Here is a 24,318-nt window from a genome sequence, read left to right as displayed (position 1 = left end):
ATGGGATTATCATAGTGACGGCACTGAATAAAAATACTATCAGTGGCAACGCTATGTAGGTTTGTGGTGGCAGATTTGTAAACTACTCATAAGAACTTTTGCAGACTTACTTCTGTTGGCCATGAAGACCTCTAGTCCAGTGTTTTGCAGCAGGTATCGTCTGGAAAACACAGCTCGGATCTCACTGAACATCCATTTGCCGTGCAGACCCTCTGAGTAGGCCAGGACCTGATGAGAGGGGACAGCCATTGAAAATAAAAAAACATAATCCAATCCGTCCCCCTTTTACAGAGAATGTGATCTTAACCTTTTCCTTTCCCGGCACTGAACAATAACAAAAACAGTTTGTCCTCACTTTAGCATCCGTGTTCTTAAAGGCAGGATCCTCTTCGTCCACCTCGAAGTAGATCTCGGTCGTGGTGATGGACAGAGTGCCGCGGCCACCACCACAGGAGCCACCAGCTGAGCAGGAGTGCTCAGAACCACAGGTCCTGGGGGGGACAGGGGAGTTCCTCAGGGATTGCTTAAGTATTCGTAACACTGACAGTAACACCCATAATACACAATAGCAATAAGCAATAATCACACACAACGGATAATCAATGACACACACACTGTAAGAGAGGTCATTTCGTGTTAGTTGAGATTGAACATTTATCTGCTTCTTCTACTTTCCTACTGTAATCAACCAGGTCATGTGTGAGTCACAGAGGAATCCCCGGATTCAATTGTTTGGTTTATATCAGAATCAGATTTTAGTGAATCAAATTATGATTTTAATTAATAATCTAGAGTCAGAAACATCAGCTGGTTGGTTAGAGGAGCTGCTAAACGTTCACATGTCCAACTTGCCTTTGGAGGTAAAAAGCCTCGGACGGAAACGTACTAAAAACAAGAGTCACACATTTTGCTGTTTAGTCGCAGTGTTGCGCCGTGTCTGTGTGTGTGTGTATCTGCGTGTGTGTGTATCTGCGTGTGTGTGTGTGTGTGTGTGTGTGTGTGTGTGTGTGTGTGTGTGTGTGTGTGTGTGTGTGTGTGTGTGTGTGTGTGTGTGTGTGTGTGTGTTACCTGCAAGGTTATCAATCTCTTTTTCCTGCAGCAGACTGACGGCGTCATCGTCTCCCTCCAGCATTAACTCCGCCTCTGGGTTCTGGGCGACTACTGACTGGTTGCGCAAATTCTTTTTCGACTTCATCCCCTCCTCTTCCTCTTCTGTACCTGTGTGGGTGAGTTTGTAAACGTGCACGTGAGAGTTCTGTTTTCTGCAAAAAAAACAAAAAGTTACTTAACATTTGCATTAGTGCACATTACACACCATAGTCCTCCAGGGCTTTGAGTGACATGTCGGCGTGGGTGGAGCCAAAGGCATTTCGCACAAATCTCCGTCTCCTCCTCAGGTCGTCCTCCCAGTAGTCTAGACGCCAGAAGTCATGTAATTGGCTGAGGACATAAAGAGGGAGGAGCAAATGATTAGCTATTTCAGCGGTGGCAGGTAATCAAGGTGTGCACTTTGGGAAGGTTAAGTCAAAAAAGTTAAAATTTGAGATGAAGGTCACAGGCGACATAATTAACTTTCATAACTAATTTACTACAGAGAAACAACCCGTTTATATTGAGATAATGGGCAGCAGTTGCCATTTTTCCACATCTGTAAACACCAGTAATTGGCCTTAAGCTGAGAGGAAAATCTCAAATTGATTTAAGTACAGTGAAACATATGAAACATAAGGTTCAGTCATAAATAGTTGACTGAAATTAATCTGAACATTAAAGATATCCTAAGGGCCGGAGCACTTCAGATACAATTAAACTTTTCTTTTTATCTGGGAGCGAGAAGTGTTTATTAACATCCCCAGTGTTGTGGTTTACAATTTACTTCATTAACAGTGACATGTGGAAGACGGGCTTCAGATGTTGCCTGTCCTCAAATTAAATCACATGTCTTTAGAGTAGCTGCCGGCCTGGAGGCAGATCTGGATAACAAGCAATCATGGAGGTAATGAGTGTGTGTGTGTGTGTGTGTGTGTGTGTGTGTGTGTGTGTGTGTGTGTGTGTGTGTGTGTGTGTGTGTGTGTGTGTGTGTGTGTGTGTGCGTGCGTGTGTGCGTGCATGCGCTAAATAAGGAAATCAGTCTCACACAGCCACCAGGCAGATGACTGTGTGTGCTGTAGTTGATATACAATAAATCATAGATGTTAGATGTTGATTCATGAAGCCTGATTTACACTGACAGTAATATAAATGTGTTCCAAATTTCTCTGCATTCCAGCACTGACCATACTATAGACTGGATCTAAAGACGGACCACATGTCTCCATTTCCTCCCAGTACCCAGAAATGATGCTTAAATATCCCAGATACCAACACTGCCATCTTGCTCATTTGGAGCCAGTCTGCACAGTTGCAATCAGGTGATGGAGCCACGGTATCGAGGCCCTGTCGATACCGTGGTCGACCAATCAGGAGTCAGTCTCAGCTTGTTTTTGTAGCATCAAATAATTAAATCGAAACCAAACTTATCAGAAAAACACTTGAACAACATCAGTGACAAGAACTAACTAAAGACAGAGACCATCCTTGAGAAAAAATATATTTGACATGTACTTTGACTTTTTACTTTGGTACTTGTTCCATCCACTAACATGGAGAAGGCAAGGTCTATGCCCTATACTGCAAACAGCCACCAGGGGGTGATCAAGACACTTTTGGCTTCACTTCAATGACGTTGTCCATCTTTATATACTATGGGTTGTACTTACAATCTCCGTCTGTGATGAATATAATAAAAAATTATATATTTCATTTTTGGATACATGCTATTTGTACTGTATTGACAAAAACAAAAGCATCCTGACATCACTCTCTCATTATATGCATAAAGGTTCCATGGGAGCACTCAGCCACGGTAATACCTCCCTGTAGAATGACATCCTGTGAAAAAACGTCCCACAGTGTAATTCGACCCGCGGCTCCTCTCACCTCTGGGACATTGTCCCCCACGCCCCGTGCTTATTGGTCAGGATGTTGAGGATCTTCTGCTTCAGCTGGTTTGCCGTCACATGATCTCTGTGCTTAGCGGCGCTGATGAGGTGGTCGCACATTTTCTCCTCCTCCCTCCGGTCCGCAGCATACTGGGCACAGTTAGACTGGAGGAGAGCGGGCAGGTAAACGAGATGAACGGGAAAGCAGAGCAGTGAGAAAACAAAGGGGTTCACTGTTAGAGACGAGGAGACGATTTCTGTACAGTGCATGTTTGAGTTAATGGTAAAAGCAATAAATTCTCAATATAGCAACTTAGTTTCAAAGATTGTTATTTGCTCTAGCTAGTTCTAAATCTATAAAATTTACTTTTTTGTTTACTGGTATTACATTTATGTTGCCTATGAGTGGGAGAATTCTGAAAAACACACATTGTGACATTGTTGAAAAAGATTAATTGAGGGATCCTTAGGCTCTCATGTTGAAAAGAAATATTGATAATCATTATCAATTTATCTCTCAAATATCAATATTAGTATTAGTCTTCAAGGTCAAGTATCTCATTAACAACTCAGTGGGTTTACCTCAAACTCAGCGTGCTTGTGAACGTCCTCCGCTCTCTGTCTGTTCAGGATGAACTCCGCCTCGTTGGCAACGCGCACAATATGATCCTTCATGGCGTGACACAGGAGTCTGGTGAAGGAGTGAGAGACACAGGAAGTGACAAAGAGGACAAATCCTCAATGAGACGACGTTTGAGCAAGTTCTCCTCAGTGTCTCAACCTTTTCTAAATCATATCAACACAGATAGAAAATCTGGTATATTGGTATCTGCGCTAATGTTTGCCAAAATGAAAAATATAATTTTCATTTATCTTTATATTATATTTGGAAAACTTTTAATTCAAGTTTGTTTGGGTTTGTATTTTTTTATTTATAGTGATTTATACTAAAGCTTGTGGTTAAACTTTAAAATATCAAGCCTTAATTACATTTCTATGTCATAAAGGTTTGATAACGACATCTTAGGAATCATAACCAATTTTTTGTATGCATTTAAATATGTAAGTATCTATGTATGTGTGTATGTGTGTATGCATGTGTGCATGTAATTGGAAACAGTAGGTTTAAAGTGCATGAATCCTCTTTTCTTTGATTTGTGTTTATCTTTACTTCACTTTAATTAAGTTTTGCACCAATACTCCACTAAACACTTTGGACTAAAAGATTACAGGCACTGAAAATAGAGCAGCACAAATCAGCAGTAAACTTAATTGCACTCTAATGATTCGACGTCCTACTGAACACACATGGCACTGTGCACTTATCCCGGTACGCTTCTCATTAGGGCCTCTATCATTAGTTGTTAAGCACTGATAACAGTATTTTGCATTAATGTGGGGGATCACAGGGGGGGATGTTGGTGATAATCAGTCAGTGTGATGGATTACCTTCCCTCATTGATCAGCTCAATGAAGGCCAGACCAGCGTTCTTCTGAATGGAGTTTTGCCATTCCTAAAATCAAAGGAGAGGACACATTGAGATTTAATGTAGCAGGGAACGAATAAGGATGTTTGATATGTGCAAAACAAATCTTATATATCATTTTATATGTGGCTAATTGACTTTTTTTATATATAGAGAGCTTTTCTAGTCTAATCAACCACTCAAATTTCTTTACACTACAATAAACATTCACCCATTCACACACACATTCATTCAGCTCTACTACACACAGTGCTTGTTCTACCACACACTGACCGAGCAGCCGTCAGGGGTTATTTAGGAACACTTCAGAATGTGGACCGGTGGAGCTCAGGATCAAACCACCGACCCTCTGGTTAGTGGACAACCCGCTGTCTCTCCGGAGCCACAGCCACTTACACAGAATTGAATTTTAAGCCGATTTGAATGCCTCTTGTTTGACTGTTCTTGTGAATTAAATATCTATAAATTCAAAGTACACACTAACAAAAAGTCTGATTAATTCACATAATAAAGCCGCCCTGCTAATTAATTTGCCTACATTTTCCACAGTGGCCCTTATAAGCATTATGCACCATGCTTGAACATATCGTACGGTAAAATCTCTGTTGTTTCACTGCTTAAATTGTCACATTATCTAATCCTGGTTGAAAGATGTAGGCATGATGTCAACTTGTAAGAAGTGGCAGTAATTACAGAGATAAAAATAGCTTTTATTCAAGAGGAAAAATAGTTACTGTTGCCATCTTCACGTTAAAAAAGGTACAGCTGCACGAAACCGCTCAAAATGAAGATGAGAACCAGCTCAGGGGCTTCCTGAGTGTCGATCACCCTTTTGAGAGTCTGTGAGTGTTTTGTGTGTTTGTGAATATGAGAGTGGAGACTTCTGAGCAGGACGATGAGAGTGCTGCTGAAAGCCTAAAACTATCACAGCTCCATTAGCTCCGCTGGCTCTTAAAGGCTGCGAAGGACACATGGGAGCATCTCCTGTTACATCCCCCCATCCAGACGATCAATATCTGGGCTAGGGTTCACTCTCCCGAGCCGGTAATGTCAGACAAGGCTGGAGCCGAGGGGTAATACTATACATGCTGACGAGCAGCCAGCCTGGAGAGTGGATGGAAGGGGAAAGGGAGTGGTGAGAGGAAACACAGCAGAGTGGTAGAAGATGAAAGCAGTTGCCACTGAGACAGCGAGTTAAAATGGACCAGAGAAGCAGAGGGGTTGTGTGGTTGAAGATGGAGCGGGAAGATGGGAGAGCAAGGAGAAGCAAAGACCAGGGTGAAGAAGAGCGAGAGGAAGGTGAAGGGCTCCTCTGAAGATAAGAGCTCTTACAGGCGGCGAGGATCTAAAAGAACAGAGAGGAGTTGGGAGACAAACTTGGTGACATGAGAAGGAGACCACTGCTGCACCATCAGGAGAAACCTCTGAAGGGGTAAGTGCCTCTTTGCTGTAGCTCGTTTCAGGCTCATATCGGGAAATAGAGACAGTGGCTTTGAATGCAAGTTAAACAAATGACCCAAGAAACATTCAGTTGAGCTGTGATGCCTTTGTGATTTAACGTGGCTCCTAAAAGTTAAAATCCAGAACAGAAGAGAAGTTTATGTGCATGTAAACGACATGGAAACTCAGTTTTTTAGGGGCCTCGATATTGATGAGGGAACCTCTGGTGTGATGATGCGTATAAACTGATATTATATTACATCTGCAATGCGCTCATTACAAAGTCGACCCTGCGGCTGAGGACGGATCAATAACTCCACGGCTTCCTGTGTGCATTCAACTTCGCCAATTATTGTGGTTCCACGAAAAAAAAATAACACTTTAAGTGAGCGAGAAACGTGACAAATTGAAGTTGTTTTTTTTGCAGGCGTTGACAAAATGGAACCTGTGTGTGTGTGTGTGTGTGTGTCTGTGTGTGTGTGTGTGTGAAGGGGGGGGGGGGGCAATACATATAGACAGGCAGGGAAGGAAAGGGGAGGGGTTACCAACCTGAGAACAGAGCAGCATCACAAGCTCCACCACAGACGTGCTTGACTTCATACACACCAGGCCTGCAGCACAAAGACATACGGCACAGTCAGGAGCATCTCTTTGCTTCTGCCTGACACACACACACACACACACACGTCCCCCCACACACACACACACACACACACACACACACACACACACACACACACACACACACACACACACACACACACACACATACCTCGCCTCGAGACACAAAAATATCATCAAAGGTGACACTGTAGCCTCAGTGGTTTCTGCCATTGTTTGCAGTCATCATAGTCAAGTGTATAAAAAGCATGCCACAGAGAAGACAGGAACAAACAGTAGAGGAAAGGATGAGGGAGGAGAGGAGAGAGGAGGAGGGGGAGGAGAGAGAAGGGAGCAGTAAGTGAGGAGAGGGAGAGAGAGAGAGCAACATAGAGACGGTGGATCACGGAAACAGGACGCCAGGAAGCAGGTGGGCAGACATCACATGTAGTCGAATCTAAAACAGCAGCAACAGCGTTAAAGCTCAACTTGAACATAATCTGATCTAAAAACTTTTATCTGACTAGCTGATTGAAAAGTGGTGCAAAACACTGACTTCATACCTGCTTGACGAATGAGTGAAGCAGCCAGCTCAAAGACACACTCACCCATTCACTCACTCACTCACTCATCACATACACTCGCTCACTGCCATTACGGTGAGGGACGGTGAATGGGGGGGGACTCCACAGAGAGACGCCAGTTAGAGAAAAAGGAGCCGTGTACAGCACCTGTACCTTCTATGAGCAGTTCCTGCCCATGGCTACCCAGCAGCGTCCTGGACAGGAAGGGGGCAAAGTCCACAAAGATCTCCCTCAGCAGCGGCGCCACCTTCTCCAGGGCGCGCTCCAGCTTGGTGGTGATGCTGCGGCGGGAAAGGAAGCGACAGGAAGATGAGGAGAGAGGGAGTGAAGATCAGATAAGCCACATACAGATGAGGGCAGAAGAGCGTGTGAGGGAATCAAAAACTCGAGGGGATATTCATGTGCAGCCGGGAGGAGGAAAAACATGCAGGAGCGACAGGTGAGAAAAAGAGAAGAGATATTACACAGGGGGGGGGCGAAGGCAAGCTGAGAGAGAAAGAAATAGAAAGATGAAATGGACACAGAAGAACTTACAGAATGTGTTTAATGTTGGTTGGATATGGAAGCACGGTGCCTGGGTTAGTATCGGTTGATGCTTCTACAGTTTAAAGACTAAATCGCCGAGCTAATCAACTTGGTTCTCTGAGATGAGTGAACCTAGAAGTGCATAAGAACTACGGCTTATTATAAACTGCACTGGGAAAATATGGTATAATGTGCAGCCTTGTAACTTGATTTGTCTTTGTATATAAGTGCCTTTGAGTGTGTATTTTCTATTCAGTTAAGAAATGGAGAAAGTAAGGCAGCAAAGCAGACTTAAGTATGGAGCCAAGATGGCAGTGAAGTGCATCTTCTGTTACAGACGTGGGTCAACAGTATTCACAAATCCTGGATTAGCTTTAACCTGCTCAGCGAACCGGGAGGTTAAAGCGAGTCGGTTAAAGCAAACCGACGCCGCAGGTTATTTGCAAAGACGGCTTGACGCAGGTCTGATGTTTGAGTTCGGGGTTAGTGTGAGAAGACGGCCATGCCAGAAGTGACAGAGTTGACTTTAAATATATACAAAATGAGCTGCTGGACTGAAACAGAAGTGATGCCTGTTGTTGGCGTCTGTCCTTTCTTGCATGGCATTCTGGGAACATTTTGTCGCAGTAGAGGGTGTGCGTAGCAGAGGGTGTGTGGTGGAGGTGGGGCAGAGGTGGGGTAGGGGTGTGTGGGGTGTGGGTATGGGGGACAGGACGGGTATCTCCTTGCCTAAAACACTGTCCTGCATCTCGGGGGGCAGTCTGGAAGCCTGCCAGAGAGCTAAAAGACTTGAGCTCAGGGGGCGTCTGACCGCTGCGCAGCGCACACTGCGCCACCTCACAATAGGCACTGCAATACAAACCACACACACAAGTACAGACATGCACACTGATTAAGGAACACGTGGCACGCGCGTGCATTCACTCGCACACACCGCACATGTCATAACAAGCTGTCTAACATGTCTGAGGAGAGAGCACATTGCAAACGTTATAGTACAAACTGCTACAAACCAATCATCTAGTGTTTCTTATTGTAATTCTACTTCCTCGTTATGAACATATTGCAGATCATCATCTTAAATCTTATCAGTGAGTGTCAGACGCCTTCACACAATATGGAAACATACAAAAAAAAAACAGATTTATGTTCATGAGAAGTGCTCTGAAATCCATTGGTCTTATGGAATTATTCTTTGTTAAAAGATGGATTAAGAATCAGGGATATTTTCATACTCTACAGTATATTATAATATTGTGATGTTTAAAAAAACACAGTTGCCATTTCAGGGATGAAAAGCACCAGAGTGTAGACTGAGTAAGATGTGTGAGCAGAGAATGTGAGTTTAAATAAATACTTTGTTTTTATTATTTCATCATGTCAGCTTTAAAAAGTAAAGCAGGAATCTGTCAAATATCCTTTTTTTGGGCTGATTTCTGTGACTTTTAATTTCTAGCAATGTTACCCAGCACAACTTGTTAAGTAACAAATGAAGTTGTCTTTTGTTATTATAGATTTGACATTTTTTTGGTCACTGACACTGTGTTGTGACCTAATACAGGCATCAACAAGGATGTAGGTGCACTGCAGTTCATCTGACCATAAAATCAGTTATGAGAATTCTCTGGGAGGGATGAAGACCATAGTGTGAAATGAAATAGGGACAGGAATAAAATGGAAAAGGCACAAGCACCCGAGAAAACAGACAAATCAATGTAAAAAACAAAAGGAGGAGATAAAAAAGAACGAGCGTGAGGAAAGTGGATGGTCGAAGCGATCCAGAGTTTTTGTGATGCAGAGAGCGCCGACCTCATGTTCTCCATCGAGTCTTCTGGCATGGGTGCCACCGTCTGCACCGCCGGCAGATTCTTACTCGTGGCACCGTTGACGAACGACGAAGAGGAGGAGGAGGAAGAGGACGCGGAGTCTGTGGCACCTGGACAGAGGAACAGCAGCGAGAGTGATGAGAAACAAGGGCGAACAATAAAGTGACGCCGAAAGATTAGCGAGTTGGATAACGACGAAGGAAACGTATTAATGTCCCGGTCAACTGTGACCGAATTCAATTTGGATAGTATTTCACCGGACATGCAGCTGCTCGTCTCCTCGTAATGTCCCCGTTTGTGAAAACAGCTTTGTAATCAATACACTGAATCCATTCCGGGGAACAAATCCTTTCCTTGTCCACTACGCATGTTTGATACAGAACAACATGTCTGACAAAGCCTTGATTACAAATCCACTCTGCTATAATGGATCTGTTCAGTATGATGCTGCGTAGAAACAGTGCAGGTCTGCATGTCAGGTTTTGGCCCCTGTCCCCCTTTTGTTGGATTTTTTTGTTTGTTTGCCGGCTTCCACAAAACCTGGTGGAAAGTGGGACACGAGCCAAAAAAGGCTTCATACAAAAGGATGTTTTTCAATAACAGTGTCAGGCTCTTTTCGTCATTTTCACCGTTTTCTCAGGGAATAATTCTGGGATGTCGATGACAAAAAGAAACATTTAGAGGACTTATATCTTTGAATGTGTTCAGTTTGGTGCAGCTTGATTAAATTTAAGGAGGCTGTTGGGCCTCGGTTGGTACTCGCTCCATTGAGTGCCATTCTATTCTGGTTATTGCCTCCACCGGGGAGGTTATGTTTTCACTGACATTTGCAGGATTACTCAAAAACCACTCAACCGATTATCATGACATTTTTGCGGAGGGGTCGAAAATGACCCAGACAGGGACCCATAGGATTCTGGAGTAGATCCATTCAGGTAAAGTGTTAGATGTGCTCTCCGGATGCCTATTGGGTCTTAAATTTCTTCCTGTAAATAAACATATCTTGGTGAAAATATCTAGTCCACATTTTTTATCTGCTGTTAAAAAGTCACTGAATGAATCTTCTTGTTCATGTCTGATATTTTACACTCTGCTGTGTTGTGCCCCTCACCGGGCTAAGACTCATTTTTATCAATTTAGTTTGTTTCTATTCCGGATTGTTCTGTCTGTCGGACGACGGCAGAGAATAGCATCAAAATGTTTTGTAACGAGAGATGAAAATTCAGCTTCTGCCTTTGAATCGCTTGAAGCCTCTCACCCAAACCCTTTTATCCCCCTGCAGGCGTCTTGTCTGCTGCCTCTCCTCAAAACGCACACTGAATAGATGCAGTGCAAAGTAAAAAAAAAAAAATCCAATAAATACGTCGATAAGTGCACAGAGCATCATCTCTCACCTGTTGTGTTGATCATGCTCTTGGGTGTTGCTGTCGCGGCAGCAAAAATGTTGGGGGTGCTGCCCGCGGTGGTCGACCCGCCAGTGGTGGGTGTGCCCACGGTGTTGACTGACAGGCTGCCGGGTGGCGGCTTTTTGACTGGAACCACAACACTCCTGTAAGAGACGAGACACATTTCTTATCTGTGAACTTTTGGGAGTTTTTGATGAGCGTTCAGGTAAAAGAAGCACATTCTGTAAACTTGTAGATTGTTTCCATCCAAAGAGCTTTTTTCAAAAGGGAGGATGTTTTGTTTTTTTAAATAATCAATTCATCGATTTCTGTGTCCAGTGTTTTCTAGAACTGCAATTTGTCCAAAAAGTTAGAACAGGCTGGAAAAAAGTGATGAATTGATGGATGTGTCAGGCTGGACCGACTCTGTCTCTGTCTCTTGTAGGTCAAACAGCAGGTGGGACCGACCTGTCGAAGGAGTGGAACTGCATGGGCAGCATGGGGTGTGTCTTCAGGGCGGGGTCGGGGTGGTAGGGCGTCGGCCCCGAATCCTGACCCAAGTCCCCTCCGTCAACTGGCGCTGCCACCAAACTCTTCAGGATCTCCTGCGTCACAGACAGAACAATGAATCCGGTGAGTGCAGGTCACAAGCTGCAGAATGTAATGCAGAGTTGAACGCCTTCTTTTTTACTACTTTATGTAAGCTTTGATATTTATCGTGATCAAAACAAAAATTATTATTGCCTCTAAGAAAATTTAACTGAAAAGCTTATTTCTAGCAGTGAGCTATGGATGTAAGTGAGTCAGAGAAGGACAAAACATAACCTTACACAACCTCACAATGAGGAAGAATCTTGACTCCATTCAGACCTGACATTCAAATTCTTTAGCTTTGTCATTCAAACCACATTGAAAGGTGCAGAAGGTCAAGTGTGATCTCGGCAGTGTGGAGTAAATGAAAATGTGTTTCCTGAACCATCACCTCTATTGGTAGAAATACAACAACATGTACATAATTAAACTGGCTGCAGAAATTAAATGTGGTCATTAGTAATTTTTGCTGAATATATCTGGACGCAATTAGCTGACATCCCATAGACCCACCTTGACATTGATGCCTTTGTTTGTTTGAGTGATGCTGGAGATGGACGAGGGCGGGGCGTTGCTGGAGTTGGGGTTGGAGCCGGGGTTGTGGGGAGAATCCAGAAGGCTCTCCTGTGACCTCCTGACGTCAGACAGGCTGCACAACAGATCCGGGCCTCCTCCTCCTCCTCCTCCCCCCATGTCTCTGTCTCGATCTCTGTCTGTCTCTCTCCCGACCAGGCCGAGGCCGAGGCCGAGACCCATCTCCGAGCCGTTCAGGGACCCGGCCACGTGACCCTCCTCTCCGATTCCAGAGTCTGTGTGGGGGAGCCCGGCCCGGGGAGAGTCATCCACAGGGGTGGGGGTCTGCTTGTCAGAGAAGGCTGTGGATGGGTGCTCTGGATGAAGGGGGAGGGAATAAAGAATAAAATGTGATTTTATGAGGATAATTACTCAAAAAAAATGCATCGTCAAGAGATTCCATAACATAGTTTCTGTTTTTAAAATGTCTTCCTCAGCCATTTTCCTCTTTCATGTCACTGCCGAGTAACACCATCCTTTCTTCCTCCTTCTTGCTTTATTCCTCTTTAAGTGTCTCTCGACAAAAGGTTTTGTTGTTCGCCTGAAGCCTGTACTCACCACACCAACGCTCCAATAATGAGTCACCAGTCATCCAAGCATACCCCATTAAGGATATTGCATCAGAAGAGAAATGATAATCACCTGTACTGGTTGGGGAGTTGATCTCGTGGCGGATGCTTCTCCCTGATAGGCTGGTGGATCTGCAAATCTCCCGCTGGGGTTCCAAGATGTCCCGGTACTTAGACACCATGAGGACTGAGATGAAGTAGACAACTGCCAGCGCCAGGAACTGAGCTTGCTTACTGTCATCCTACAGGAAACAACACGCAAAAATTATTCAGAGGAGGAAAAAAAAAACATTCAGGCATTTCCTCCCTCATATCTATAACTATAAAATACTGCATACACAATAAAAATACACACACACACACACACTTACCACGTCTCTGAATACTACAGCTCGGAGACGATTGATGTCTACATCCTGCAGGAGTCTGTCTGGATCCTGCTAAATATGGAAAACAGGTGTGTCGTACATATATGCGTGTCTCTGTGTCAGATTTTAAGTGTGTGTGCAGGATGTGTATTTGATTTGTGTGTGTCTGTGTGTGTGTGTGTGGTACCTTGCTGGTGTTGGAGGCACTGTGGAGGCTGTCCTGCGACTTGCTGCTGGTTAAGGACGACTTGCAGCTTCGGTCTCTCTGTCTCTGCCTGCACTCCAGACAGTTCCTCACCGCCACACAGCAAACTGCCGGAGAGACGGAGGCAGAGAGGAAACATGTAAGTGTCGTGTGATGGTTGGGTGTATAATAACACTAGAGAAGCCCGATATATCTAATATAGATCACATATAAATCTAATATAGGGCTGCAATACAACTAATGATTATTTTATTTTCCATTATAGATTAATATGCTCTTTATTTCTAAGGATTGCAGCAAACTATTATATTTAAAAAATCAGTAACCATCATGTTTTCTTGTAAAACCATTAAAAATAATACTTTAAATAACCAATCGATAATTTGAGAATTTTATGTATATGATAATAAGATGTTATAAAAGCAAATGCAATAAATCATGTTAGATCCAGGGATTAAAAGACTACAAAGAGTAATATGAAGGGACCGGAGGGACATACATTGCAATGAACACACATTGTGTTGCCTTAAAAAATTTTTTTCAATATTGTTTCCCTGTGCACAGTAGTGCTGAATCAGAAACTTAATTGATTGGACAATAGAAATTATAATAATCTACAATTTCAAGTAAATTTATTAAGCAAAATTGCTGAATGTTTTATTCCAATTTGTAAATCTGAGGAAGTTTGTTTTTTCTTAGAATTAAATGATCAAATATATTGGGGATTTGCAATGTTTGAAGTAGAGAGTACAGGGCCATGTGTGAGACCAACCACATTAACAGTTTTAAAATGTTCATCACGATTCGACACAGCAAGCGAGCACACACCCAGGCGGAGACACTGCCTCATCAGCCCTCCCGACGACATGTTCTTCTCGGCCTCGATCTCGCTGAAGTTGAGGGAGCTGGCGAACACCAGCACGTCGACCATGGCCATGAGACGCGAGAGGAAGGTGACCGCCGTCTCCGAGGACATGCCCTGCGTCGCCTCGATGTTCTCCAGCTCCGTCTGGGTAACAGGGAGGAGAAATGCACACATGCTCTCCAGTTATTCGGTGTCAAACCAGCACATGTGCACAATGACCTCAGTGGTTTTAGAAAGGTGGTGACGTACTGTAGTGGCCTCCCCCTTTTTAAACATTTAAATGTGACCTTTAGAAGATGTTTGCTGCTGGGTCTCGACCACAACAGTCATGCTGATCAAGTGAAATACATACTTATGATGACGTCTGGCAACATGAGGTGCTCTACACAACACACAGGAAGTACAGCCTGATGACACACAGGTAATGGTAACAGTGGGGTTGTGACAGTAGCAGTGGGGCCTATTAGCAGTAACAGCAGCAGTGTGGAGACAGGCAAAGCTAGACTAAGATCCCCTTATGTTCACACCAACCTAAGTGTTTAATTACAGGATCTTCAGTGTAGCTACTGGAAATAGATCTGAAGGCAGCATTGGCTTCTGATAAGACTGTGTGGTTTGCTGTGTCTCTGCTTCAGCGAGCAGGATGTGCACGGCTGTGGAGAGTCGACAAAAAGTGCAAGCAACCGGGGGCTCGTCCGCGCAGGTGAGCACACACATTCGTGGGGGGATAACAGACACAAGGTGGAAACAGAAGGGCTCGGGGTTGGTGTTCTTAGCTCTCCTGGTGATGGTGAGAGTCTCAGGCTCTTTACGCACCTCTCCCCCTGTGCCTCCTCCCCCAGGAACAGGGGTCACCTCCTCTCCCTTTGACCCCCCCTGGGGTCTGGCTCCTCCTGCCTTCTTTAGTGTTGATACAAATGGGACAGGCTTAGCAGATGCAACCCTCAAGGTCTTTTGGAAAACTCTCATGCTTTTTTTCTTTTTCCTCTAAACAAATCTTCTCACTCTTATTTCTCCCACCTCCTGGCTTCTTTAGTCCACTCTATCCCCCTGGTATAATATTCTAACAATGTCAGGATATTATATCTTTTAGAATCAGACACCCATAATATTTTAAAACAGTATAAAGGGGAATACAGATTAGCAGCAAAAGGAGCACAACAAGTAGAAACACTATGGATGTCAGACAGGCAAGGGTTAGTGTCAGTCAGAATGGCAAATAAACCAGAACAAAGTATTAGTAGAATGTAAAGAGAGGAAGAAACCACAACTTACAGCGTTGGCACTATTCTTAGAACTCTGCACATGCAAAAAAACAGACAAAAACAGAGACAAAAAGGAACGAGAAAATACGTAGAACACATGTAACACAGAGAAGAAAAGGAAAAAAGAAGGATGATTAAAAGAAACAGATTAATACACTGTCAAATCAAATATATTGTTAATTAAAAGGATTTGAGCAACGACCAAATAAAGGTTAAAAATACTATGTCACAAGTGTTAGATTGACAGTAAAATACAGAGAGATACAGATGAAAGGAAAAATGTTTTTAGAGTTTAATTAATTGACCAATTTTTTAATTCATGGCCAAACTAAACAGATTTTTTTTGTTTGTAAGTATGACATTTAACCTTTATGAATTAAAAAGTAGTTTTTGATCGATAGATTAATCGACTAGAATCAGGTTGAAGAGGCTCTTCCGAGTCTGAGTCCTACGAAGCAGCTGTTGACCTGCAGTTCTCCCTCCTACCACAGAGGGGCAGAGTAGAGCCACTTACGGAAGGGGAGGTGGCGGCGGACAGGAGAGGAAGGATGCCCCCACAGGCGATGATGATGTTGTCCACCATCTGAGAAATGAGGTGGATGGTGTTGTGGACGAAGATGATGTTTTCATTGCTGTTCACGAAATCCATCACCGACTTGGTTGAGTGGCTGAAATGGAAAACAAAGAGTTTGATGGATGACACAAAACCAGTGGAGACGTCGTCATGGAAATAGAGACATCAAAGACACCAAATCAAACGTGCGAGCCGTGCAGATGCATTGGAAACTAAACGCTAAATGGCATCAAAGATCTTATCAAAGCAACAGGTCAGAGGGTTTTACAGGTTTGTGCAAAGTTGGATCATCTCACCTCCTCCACACGTGCACGTCGGTTTCCAGGGCGAACAGCAGGTCGGTGAGCAACCTCTGGTGCATGGGGGACCACTTAAATTCGGGGATACGGAACATAGTCGTGCGTGGGCCGGGGCTGAACTGCCGGCGCTGCTCCTCCGTCATGGGCATTCCCCTGAAGCCCAGGTCGACGCGTAGGTCCCGCTCCAACTGCGCGGCGGTGCGGCCGTGAAGGGCCTAGAGTGGGGGGGGCAAGATGCGGTCAGCCAGAGGACGTCTTTCAGAAACATCTCTTACATAAAACTTGGAATAGGTTCAGAAATCTAAATCTATTTTATTAAAGAAGCCCCAGAGGAGTTTCCGTGACCTCTCATTCTGTTTTCAATGAGCCGTTGGAAACTGAGCTCATGTGTGGGCGGTCACTGGGTATTTCTGCCCGGACAAACTGTCCATGGCCGAGCATTTTACTGGAATTAGCAGCAAACACAAGCCAATCACAAAGGGGCAGCGGTTGCCTGAAGTATGGAGGAGGAGGAGGAGGCTTGTGACTGTTCAGTCCCTGGAACGAAGATTATTCTAGATGGAGGTGATCCGCTAATTAGGACTTACAAACCTTTTCAACCTTCTTCAGAAATTTTTATAAAAACAGTAGAGGAAAATAAATTATTTCACCTACATCTGTACAGTATGTTATGAAGCTGCATAAGACTTTACACCTGATATGAAAACAAACTCTTGTGCAGCCCATAATTAATCTAATTACAGTGATCCAGCAGTTTACTTCAGAATCAGAAACATGAACACACCTGAGTAGTCGCAGTGGTTTGGATCTTCTTTGTGTCTTTGTCTTTCCCGTCATCCGACCTCTCTGTATCAGAGGTGGTGCTGGCCGTGTCTCCACCAGTCTTCACCCCCTCTCCCTCTGCCCCGGCTGTGACCTCTCCCTCTGGGAAATCTGGTCTGGAGGCCCCCTGGATCTGGCTTTGGCTCTCGGCCTCAGCAATGGAGCTGATGTCAGCGAGAGGGCTCTGGATCTTGAAGAGCCCGTCCTCCGGAAGTTCCCCGGCAGTGTGGCTCCCTGTCTGTAGATCAGAGCCGCAGCTGGTCATGTGGGCGAGCAGGCTGAGGTCGTCACTGGCGCTGGTGGTGGAGAGGGACGGGACTGGGCCGGATGAAGTGGGCTGGTCTGGACTGGGCAGCACGAGGGGGTCTGTGGCTGCCAGAGCTGGAAGCAGCTTTTCGTCAACCTGGAGGAGATGAATGGGGAAATAGAAATGAGAAGACCTTTTTCACATTGTGCAAAGTTTGCAGCAAAATCTTGTTTTCAAAGAGAGATTGAAAGTAGAGATACGACATAGACTGATTGGGTTTATTAAATTCTTGGTCCGCGGGGAGAGGGGTGGCTTCACAGATAAGATTTTAATTCATCAGCAGCAATAATCTTCATAACAAATCCTACCTTGCTGAAGAGAAATCCGTTGTTGCTCGGGACACTGTCCTTCTCATCAGCCAAAGTGATGAGCGGACCCATGTTCCCATCGTCCTCCAGGTTGACCCCCGAGAGCCCCAGGCTTGGCCCCAATCCAACTCCTGAGGCCGGCGTGTCATCTTTAGGCGCCAGATTCCCGTTCATGTTCTGCACGACAGCGCAGTAAGCACTGTCCAGGAGAGAGTCCACCTCCACCAGAGGCCCGTTCTCCATTCCTCCCCCACCTCCTACAACTACACCTCCACTAAGGCCTTCGGGAGACAGGTCGAGGTCATCCAGCTTCACCTCTGTGGCCTCTACTTTCTCTGCTTTAATGTCCACCAGCAGGTCGTGGACCTCCACCCTCACGCCTGGACCAGCACTCTGCTCCCCGGGCGTCAGGGCCTCTCCATTGGGTCGCTTCACGGCGCCTTCAGCGAGGAGGTTGGCCCCCTCGCTGTATTCAGCCTCGCTCTCCGGCGTCTGTGTCTGGGAGTTATCGTCGATCTCCAGGTTGCCGTTGACCACAGGGGCGGGCGCAGCAGAAAGCCCAGAGATGGTGGACACAGAGCCTTTCTTTCCTTTCTTCATGTTCTCCTCCTCCTGACGCTGGTACTCCTCGTACATCTTAGCTAAGTATTCCTTATGGGCCTCGTAGGTCACCTGCGACAGAGGATGGGTGTAAATGTTACGTCATCAGAACACAAGCCCTGACGATAGCTAACCTCCACATCTATAATGTCCACGTGAAAAAAGCTCATCGATCAATAGCATGGATCAAACTGGGACAGCCTGCTCTGACCACAGTGTTTGACCAGCATCTATAACGTCCCCTCACTGCTGTGCTGCCATGAGAAGGAAGTGCATGAACAAGGAAAAGAGATGCAATCACTTATTGAACATTATGTCCAGGATGAATCATTCAGGGTCTTTCAGGTCAACGAACCAAGAATCATAATTAAAAATAATCAATGTGTACAAATCAATAGGTTTTTGTTTAGCCTTTATGGCAGTTTCAGTTTCTATATCAATAACGGAAAATCGTTACCACCAGTTCTGTGTTCATTTTTGGTGCAGCAGATTTGAAGCCGAGTGGATATGCTGTCATGTCAGCGGGTTGTCCACTAACCAGAGATCTGAGGTTTGATCCCAGTCTCCCCAAATCCATGTTAGTGTAATAAGTGTCCTCGAGCAAGATACTGAGCCCCAAAGTGCCCCTAACATCTGTGCCGGCAGTTTCTGTGTGTGTGTGTGTGTGTGTGTGTGTGTGTGTGTGTGTGTGTGTGTGTGTGTGTGTGTGTGTGCGTGTGTGTGTGTGTGTGTGTGTGTGTGTGAGACAAAGTAAGTGCTGCACATAGCTGCACTGTGTGAATGTGCAAATTGCAAAAATGTTCTGTGAAGTGCTTGAGTGGTCATCTAGACTAGAAAGGCTTCTACATAAATACAGTCCATTATCACTGTAAAGCAAATATTCCTCGAGGATCTCTACAATGCAGCTTGACTTTACAAATCGATATCTATGTCTTACAATATCTTTTAACACTTATCCCATAGGATAAAAGAGCAGCATGAAATAGTGCCTGAAAAGAAAATCTGATCTTTACTGTGTATGAATTATTATCTGAAAATTCGATCAGGAAGTCTACGTAGGAGAAATATGCCGCCTGAAAAATGTATGTATCTTACCTTGGAGTGTGCGATAGACAGGGTATCAACCCACACTCTCCACCCGCCCCATTCGTATTTGATGGCGTGGTAGAGCAGGATTCTGAATATGTTGTACACCATCTCAGTGATTTTCTGCTCCTCGGGGCTCTTGGGGTTGATGTATCCGAGGGAGAACATCCAGTCCTGCCACACGGAGCACTGCAGCAGGCAGCTGGCACACAACACAAACACTGGATGTGAGTGGGGTTCAATATGAAAGTGTGTAACAATCATTGTGAGAATGCGAATGGCTTGCAGTTGAATTGATGTGCAGCCGCTTGTGCGCTCTCACCGACGGTTTTCGCGGCTGTTGCTGAAGAGCTTTATCATGTCGGAGAGAAAGAGTCTCCTGACTTCCATCAGCTCAGCACTGGGAGAGGAGTTCTTCAGGAGGGTCGCCACTACTTTCAAAATCACTGGGTGGGAGGTGAAAATTGGGTGAGGTGAAGAGGAAAGAGGGAGAGAGGAGAATGAGTGAGTAGGAGAAGCACAAATATATAAACCGTGTTTTGAATAAGAGAGAAAAAATGTGAGGGTAAGGAAAGTGTGAGTCAGATCAATAGGCGAGAGACGGCATCAGCGTCGGCTTCTGAATTCAGGCTTTGTTGTTTATTCAGTTGCATTAAAAAAACACTGTGTTATTGGCAGACCAAAGAACACACAGTGACAGAGAGATGCAAGCTACAGCGTTTTTTCGTACTTACTGGGATTCTGGATCTTGACGGTGGAGTCGGGCTCGGGGTGGGGTTTGTGGACCACCTGAGTGCAGACCTGCTCGGTCAGAATCTGCACACAAGACACAACAAGATCCACGGACGTCAATGACATTCAGAGACAATCACCTGAGTTGTGACGACTGGAAATGGTCGCACGCTTCCTGTGCACGGCTCAAAGTGATGCAGTGTGTGAAAGAGCCGCTGCCAAACAATCACCCACCTCATAAAGCGTGTTGTAGGTGGTGATAGAGACGGTGTTAGTGTGCATCATCAGCCTCTCCCCCAGCAGCGTGAACAGACTGTGCGTGTGCATGATCTCTACCTTCCTCCTGCAGGGAATCAAACACACACACACACAGACACACACAGACACACACAGACACACACACACACACACACACACACACACACACACACACACACACAGAGGGTTTATTATTCATTACAGAACTCGCGACGGTTCAGGCTGACATTGATCGCCACTGGCCCAATGACATGTGGCTCTGTCAGTTATGATGGGAGGATAAGAACAGCACAGAGACAAGAATAGAATGACAACACCGCAGGAGTAACCGAGGCAACGCTCACACAGGCTGTGAATAAGTAATTTGTGACTGTTAAACAGACCAGAGGCTTTTAATTTGAAAGGTTCAGACATCAGAGCTGACATAAGGTTTATGTCAGCGTCTTGAAAACGCATTTGTGTGCGTCTTGAAAACTAAAGAAACGGAGAAGTACCACCGTAAATCATGGGGGGGGGGGGGGGGGGGGGGGGGCAGTGTAGCTAATAGTTAAAGCGAGACGACGGTAAGAGGAAGAAATTTCAACGATGGTGGAACTTTGCACAGGCAGCATAAATGAGCCTTTACTTCAAATGTGAATTAAATTTCCTACAGGGGCTAAACGCATACCTGCATATACTGTAAATAAGAACATCACAAAATAAATATTTTCTATTTGTCAGGATAAGCTATTAAGTGTTTTTATAAATTGATCTCTAAGATTTTATTACACAGCATCTAAAAACATTTCCAAGGACTACTTCAAAGTCGTTTATTTGTTTGTTAGATTTGACATTGAGTCTCAAACCACAGTGAAGAAACCCATTCAAATCTATTCAAATTTGTTTTATTTTTTTCCCCGTATTTTTATAAAGATGATAATTTATTAGATTCTCTGCAAAACCATTAAAATATGTGTCGTGATTTATTTAATATAAAAATAAAGGAATGTCTCTGGCTGTTCTGCAGTGGGGTGTATCAGTAAATCACATGATGACATGTAAAGTTAAAGGAGGCGCTCCTGCAGGACTTTCGCTTCAAAGGGATGTGAAGTGGGCGGGGGGGTCTGAAGGTGCAGGGCTCAGGTGCAGCGTGGCCCATGCTGTGCAGTAAGTGGCGTGTTATGTCACATGGGATGAATAAATCCCCCAGCATTCATTGCTGCTCATCAAGGGTTCCCCCCCCCCCCCCCCCCCTGCCAGTGCACGCTGTCAGAATTATTATTCCACCTGGGTGTGATGATGAGGACATTATCTTCAAGTGCACACACACACACAAACAACCAGCGCTTCTCAATTTGCTGGAGACTGCACTGCTGTGGTTCTTTGGTTTTTAGCAATGACAGCATAAAACATTTGCCTTTTTAAGAAAATCCCTCCGCAGTGAGAGAAACAGTTGCTTACTTGTGACCGAGGTGCTTGAGGAAATAGCCCAGGACTTTGAGGGCTTGGACCCGGATGCTCTCACTCTTGGAGGCCAGGAGTTTGCAGATCACCCTGCGACATGTCAACACACAGCCGCAAGCATTTCATATCACTGAATGAGTTACACAACATTAGATGAAGGCGACGAGCACAAAAAATGTATAAATCAAAATAAAGATCAAGGCGTTCTTCTGTGTGCGGTAAACACCTGCTGCCTGATACTCAGTAAACCTCAAAGTCAACATGGAGACCGACTCTTCAAACGCAGGAAGATATCAAAGTGAAAAGAAAATGTGGCGACACATAACAGAGGAGTTACCATAGCAACCTTAAAGAAATGAGTAGGCCACATGGTTGATGCTTATACACTTTACTGTTTGTGAACTCTAATTGAACAGATAAGCAGTGGGTTGACTAAACAGTAACGCATCTGTTTTTTTTGCTGCAAAAAAGCATTATGGATTAAAACTAATAAAAAAACATACTTGGTTCTTCAGACTACATTCATTCAAAGAGATTAATTTTGTAGTTGGACTTCGTACATTTGAAATCCATAAATTCAAATTTCCTTAATCGCTACTTGGTTTTAAAACCATTTTTTACTGAATCTGTGAATTACTTAGAATTTGACTACATCAGTAATATGAGTATTCATCAGTAATATGAAATATGTACACATATATATACAGTATATATATATAAATGGTCACTGCTTTGTGGAGATTTTTCAATTGTTTAATATAATGCCTTATTATTAGAAATTGTGTGTGTGTGTGTGTGTGTACTCCATGTGTGGGTGTGTGTGTGTACTCCATGTGTGGGTGTGTGTGTGTACTCCATGTGTGTGTGTGTGTGTGTACTCCATGTGTGTGTGTGTGTGTGTACTCCATGTGTGGGCAGCACACTCACCTTATTCCATTCCTCTGATCGAATGCAGGGATCATGGACGCCGGGTGCTCAGACATAAGAGCCACCAGCAGCTGGAGCACATCGTGGATGTTCTCATCCTGCAGAGAAAAAGAAAGCAAAGTTGCGCAGGTGAACAAAGGAAGAAGAGGAAGCCCCCGCGGGACGGATGAATAGAGGGTTAATAAGACGAAGAGAGAGGTGTATTGGTGGACGTGGAGGAGGGGGGACTGCGGAGGAGCATGTGGCATAATACAACAAGAATAGATATAATTGTTACAGAGGAGTACATTCTGTTCAGTCCATTGTTGCACCATTTTTCATGCTGTCACTGCGCCGAGGCTGACTCACACTCTCACTCGTTTAAGTGGACCATAACTCCAGCCCACAATTTATAATGCCCATTTTGCCACCAGCTCCACTCAAGCGCTCACACCGTCTCCCCCTGTCTCCCCCCCGTCTCCCACTGTCTCTCTTACAAACACAGACGATGGGGTTTACCTCATGCATGGTCAGTAGGTAGTTGAGAATGCTCTGCAGCTCGTCTTCCTTCACGCCCCGGTCCTGTGGAAAAAAACACATCTTTAAGTTGTTCTTTTACATCCTGTTGACCCCAGATTACTTCATTTATTCTGTCTTATGATGCATTTTAACCGTGAATCAGCAACAACCTCACACATGCAGGAACAAATGCTCTATTAATGCAGCTGGTCTATAATGTGATTCTCCACACACACAAACACACAGATTTCAGACGAAGCTGTTGGTCCCTCGGCAGCGAGAGAAACAAAGCGATTTCATACAAGTTAATCAATGGGGTGGAGATAATCGGTTTCTCTGGCTTTACCTTCAGTATCAGCTGTTTGAGGAAGAGGAGCATGAAGGCTCTGAGCGAGATGATCTCCTTTTGGGACGGCCGCGGTCCGTCTGCACACAAAACACAAACAAAAGAATCATTTCCGGTTAAAAGTCAATTTTTTATCCCAGATACAGATCGGCTAAATAAGCCCGTAGTTCAGGCTGAGTGAGTCCCACTGTTTACTGATATTAGCTTTTATTAGGCTTCCTGGAGAGCAGAGACAAACTTGTGAACACACACAAACACACAGACAGAAGTGTGAACTGTAATTAAATCACTGCCATTACCTCCAGAGGCAATCTGGATATTTTGACTTGAACTAATTTAACTGATAACAGCAAAGATGGGACTGATTGTCCCAATGATTCAAACCAAACAAGCATCTTATCCCACGGATTCCTCATTAAAGCTCTGGTTCTCGATCAGGTCTGTGGCGGGCTACAGAGAAATGAACATAAACAAGCTCGCCTCTTTCTAAAAGGTCTGACATCTTTGTCCCGTTTCTTAAATGCCACAGGCGTCCTCTTCCTTTAAACGCGCTTTAAAAGCCACAAAGCGATTCACGATTATACAACTTTCTGTTTTACCTCTATTGTCTTTGTTCATTCTGACATTTGGCTGCGAAACAAAACGCTCCTTCCACCTCTGCAAAACTCACAACCCAGCGAGCACTTTTAAACTGTTTAAAAAAAAACTCCAGCATTTCATTTTCCAGTGATGTAATTATGTTTCATTTAATTTTTTAGGGCGTTTAATCTGCCAGACACACTCGAAGCTCATGCTGATTGATGAATCGGCTCAAAATGGCTGCCAAACAACTCGCTAATGGCCAAACAGCCTCA

General features: G+C 44.5%; 1 protein-coding gene across 1 annotated transcript in view; it reads right to left on the bottom strand.

Annotated features, from left to right (window-relative positions):
* The window catches only part of nbeaa (neurobeachin a), a 92,961-nt gene that overhangs the window by 10,608 nt on the left and 58,035 nt on the right, over window positions 1–24,318 (bottom strand). The window contains 33 exon segments of the mRNA XM_034605922.1: window positions 111–228; window positions 356–441; window positions 444–491; window positions 853–885; window positions 1,069–1,218; window positions 1,316–1,440; window positions 2,980–3,146; window positions 3,564–3,672; window positions 4,431–4,495; window positions 6,458–6,519; window positions 7,240–7,373; window positions 8,347–8,466; window positions 9,427–9,553; window positions 10,838–10,992; window positions 11,297–11,433; window positions 11,933–12,309; window positions 12,635–12,803; window positions 12,933–13,001; window positions 13,117–13,241; window positions 13,963–14,143; window positions 15,275–15,298; window positions 15,779–15,932; window positions 16,135–16,352; window positions 16,922–17,362; window positions 17,575–18,246; window positions 19,270–19,462; window positions 19,583–19,706; window positions 19,995–20,076; window positions 20,227–20,335; window positions 21,691–21,783; window positions 22,621–22,718; window positions 23,119–23,181; window positions 23,465–23,544. Of these exon segments, the coding sequence (XP_034461813.1) occupies window positions 111–228; window positions 356–441; window positions 444–491; window positions 853–885; window positions 1,069–1,218; window positions 1,316–1,440; window positions 2,980–3,146; window positions 3,564–3,672; window positions 4,431–4,495; window positions 6,458–6,519; window positions 7,240–7,373; window positions 8,347–8,466; window positions 9,427–9,553; window positions 10,838–10,992; window positions 11,297–11,433; window positions 11,933–12,309; window positions 12,635–12,803; window positions 12,933–13,001; window positions 13,117–13,241; window positions 13,963–14,143; window positions 15,275–15,298; window positions 15,779–15,932; window positions 16,135–16,352; window positions 16,922–17,362; window positions 17,575–18,246; window positions 19,270–19,462; window positions 19,583–19,706; window positions 19,995–20,076; window positions 20,227–20,335; window positions 21,691–21,783; window positions 22,621–22,718; window positions 23,119–23,181; window positions 23,465–23,544 (4,908 nt within the window).

The sequence above is a fragment of the Hippoglossus hippoglossus genome, chromosome 14, assembly GCF_009819705.1.
Source record: "Hippoglossus hippoglossus isolate fHipHip1 chromosome 14, fHipHip1.pri, whole genome shotgun sequence".
NCBI classification, from domain to species: domain Eukaryota; kingdom Metazoa; phylum Chordata; class Actinopteri; order Pleuronectiformes; family Pleuronectidae; genus Hippoglossus; species Hippoglossus hippoglossus.
This window is presented reverse-complemented; position numbering and strand designations above follow the sequence as displayed.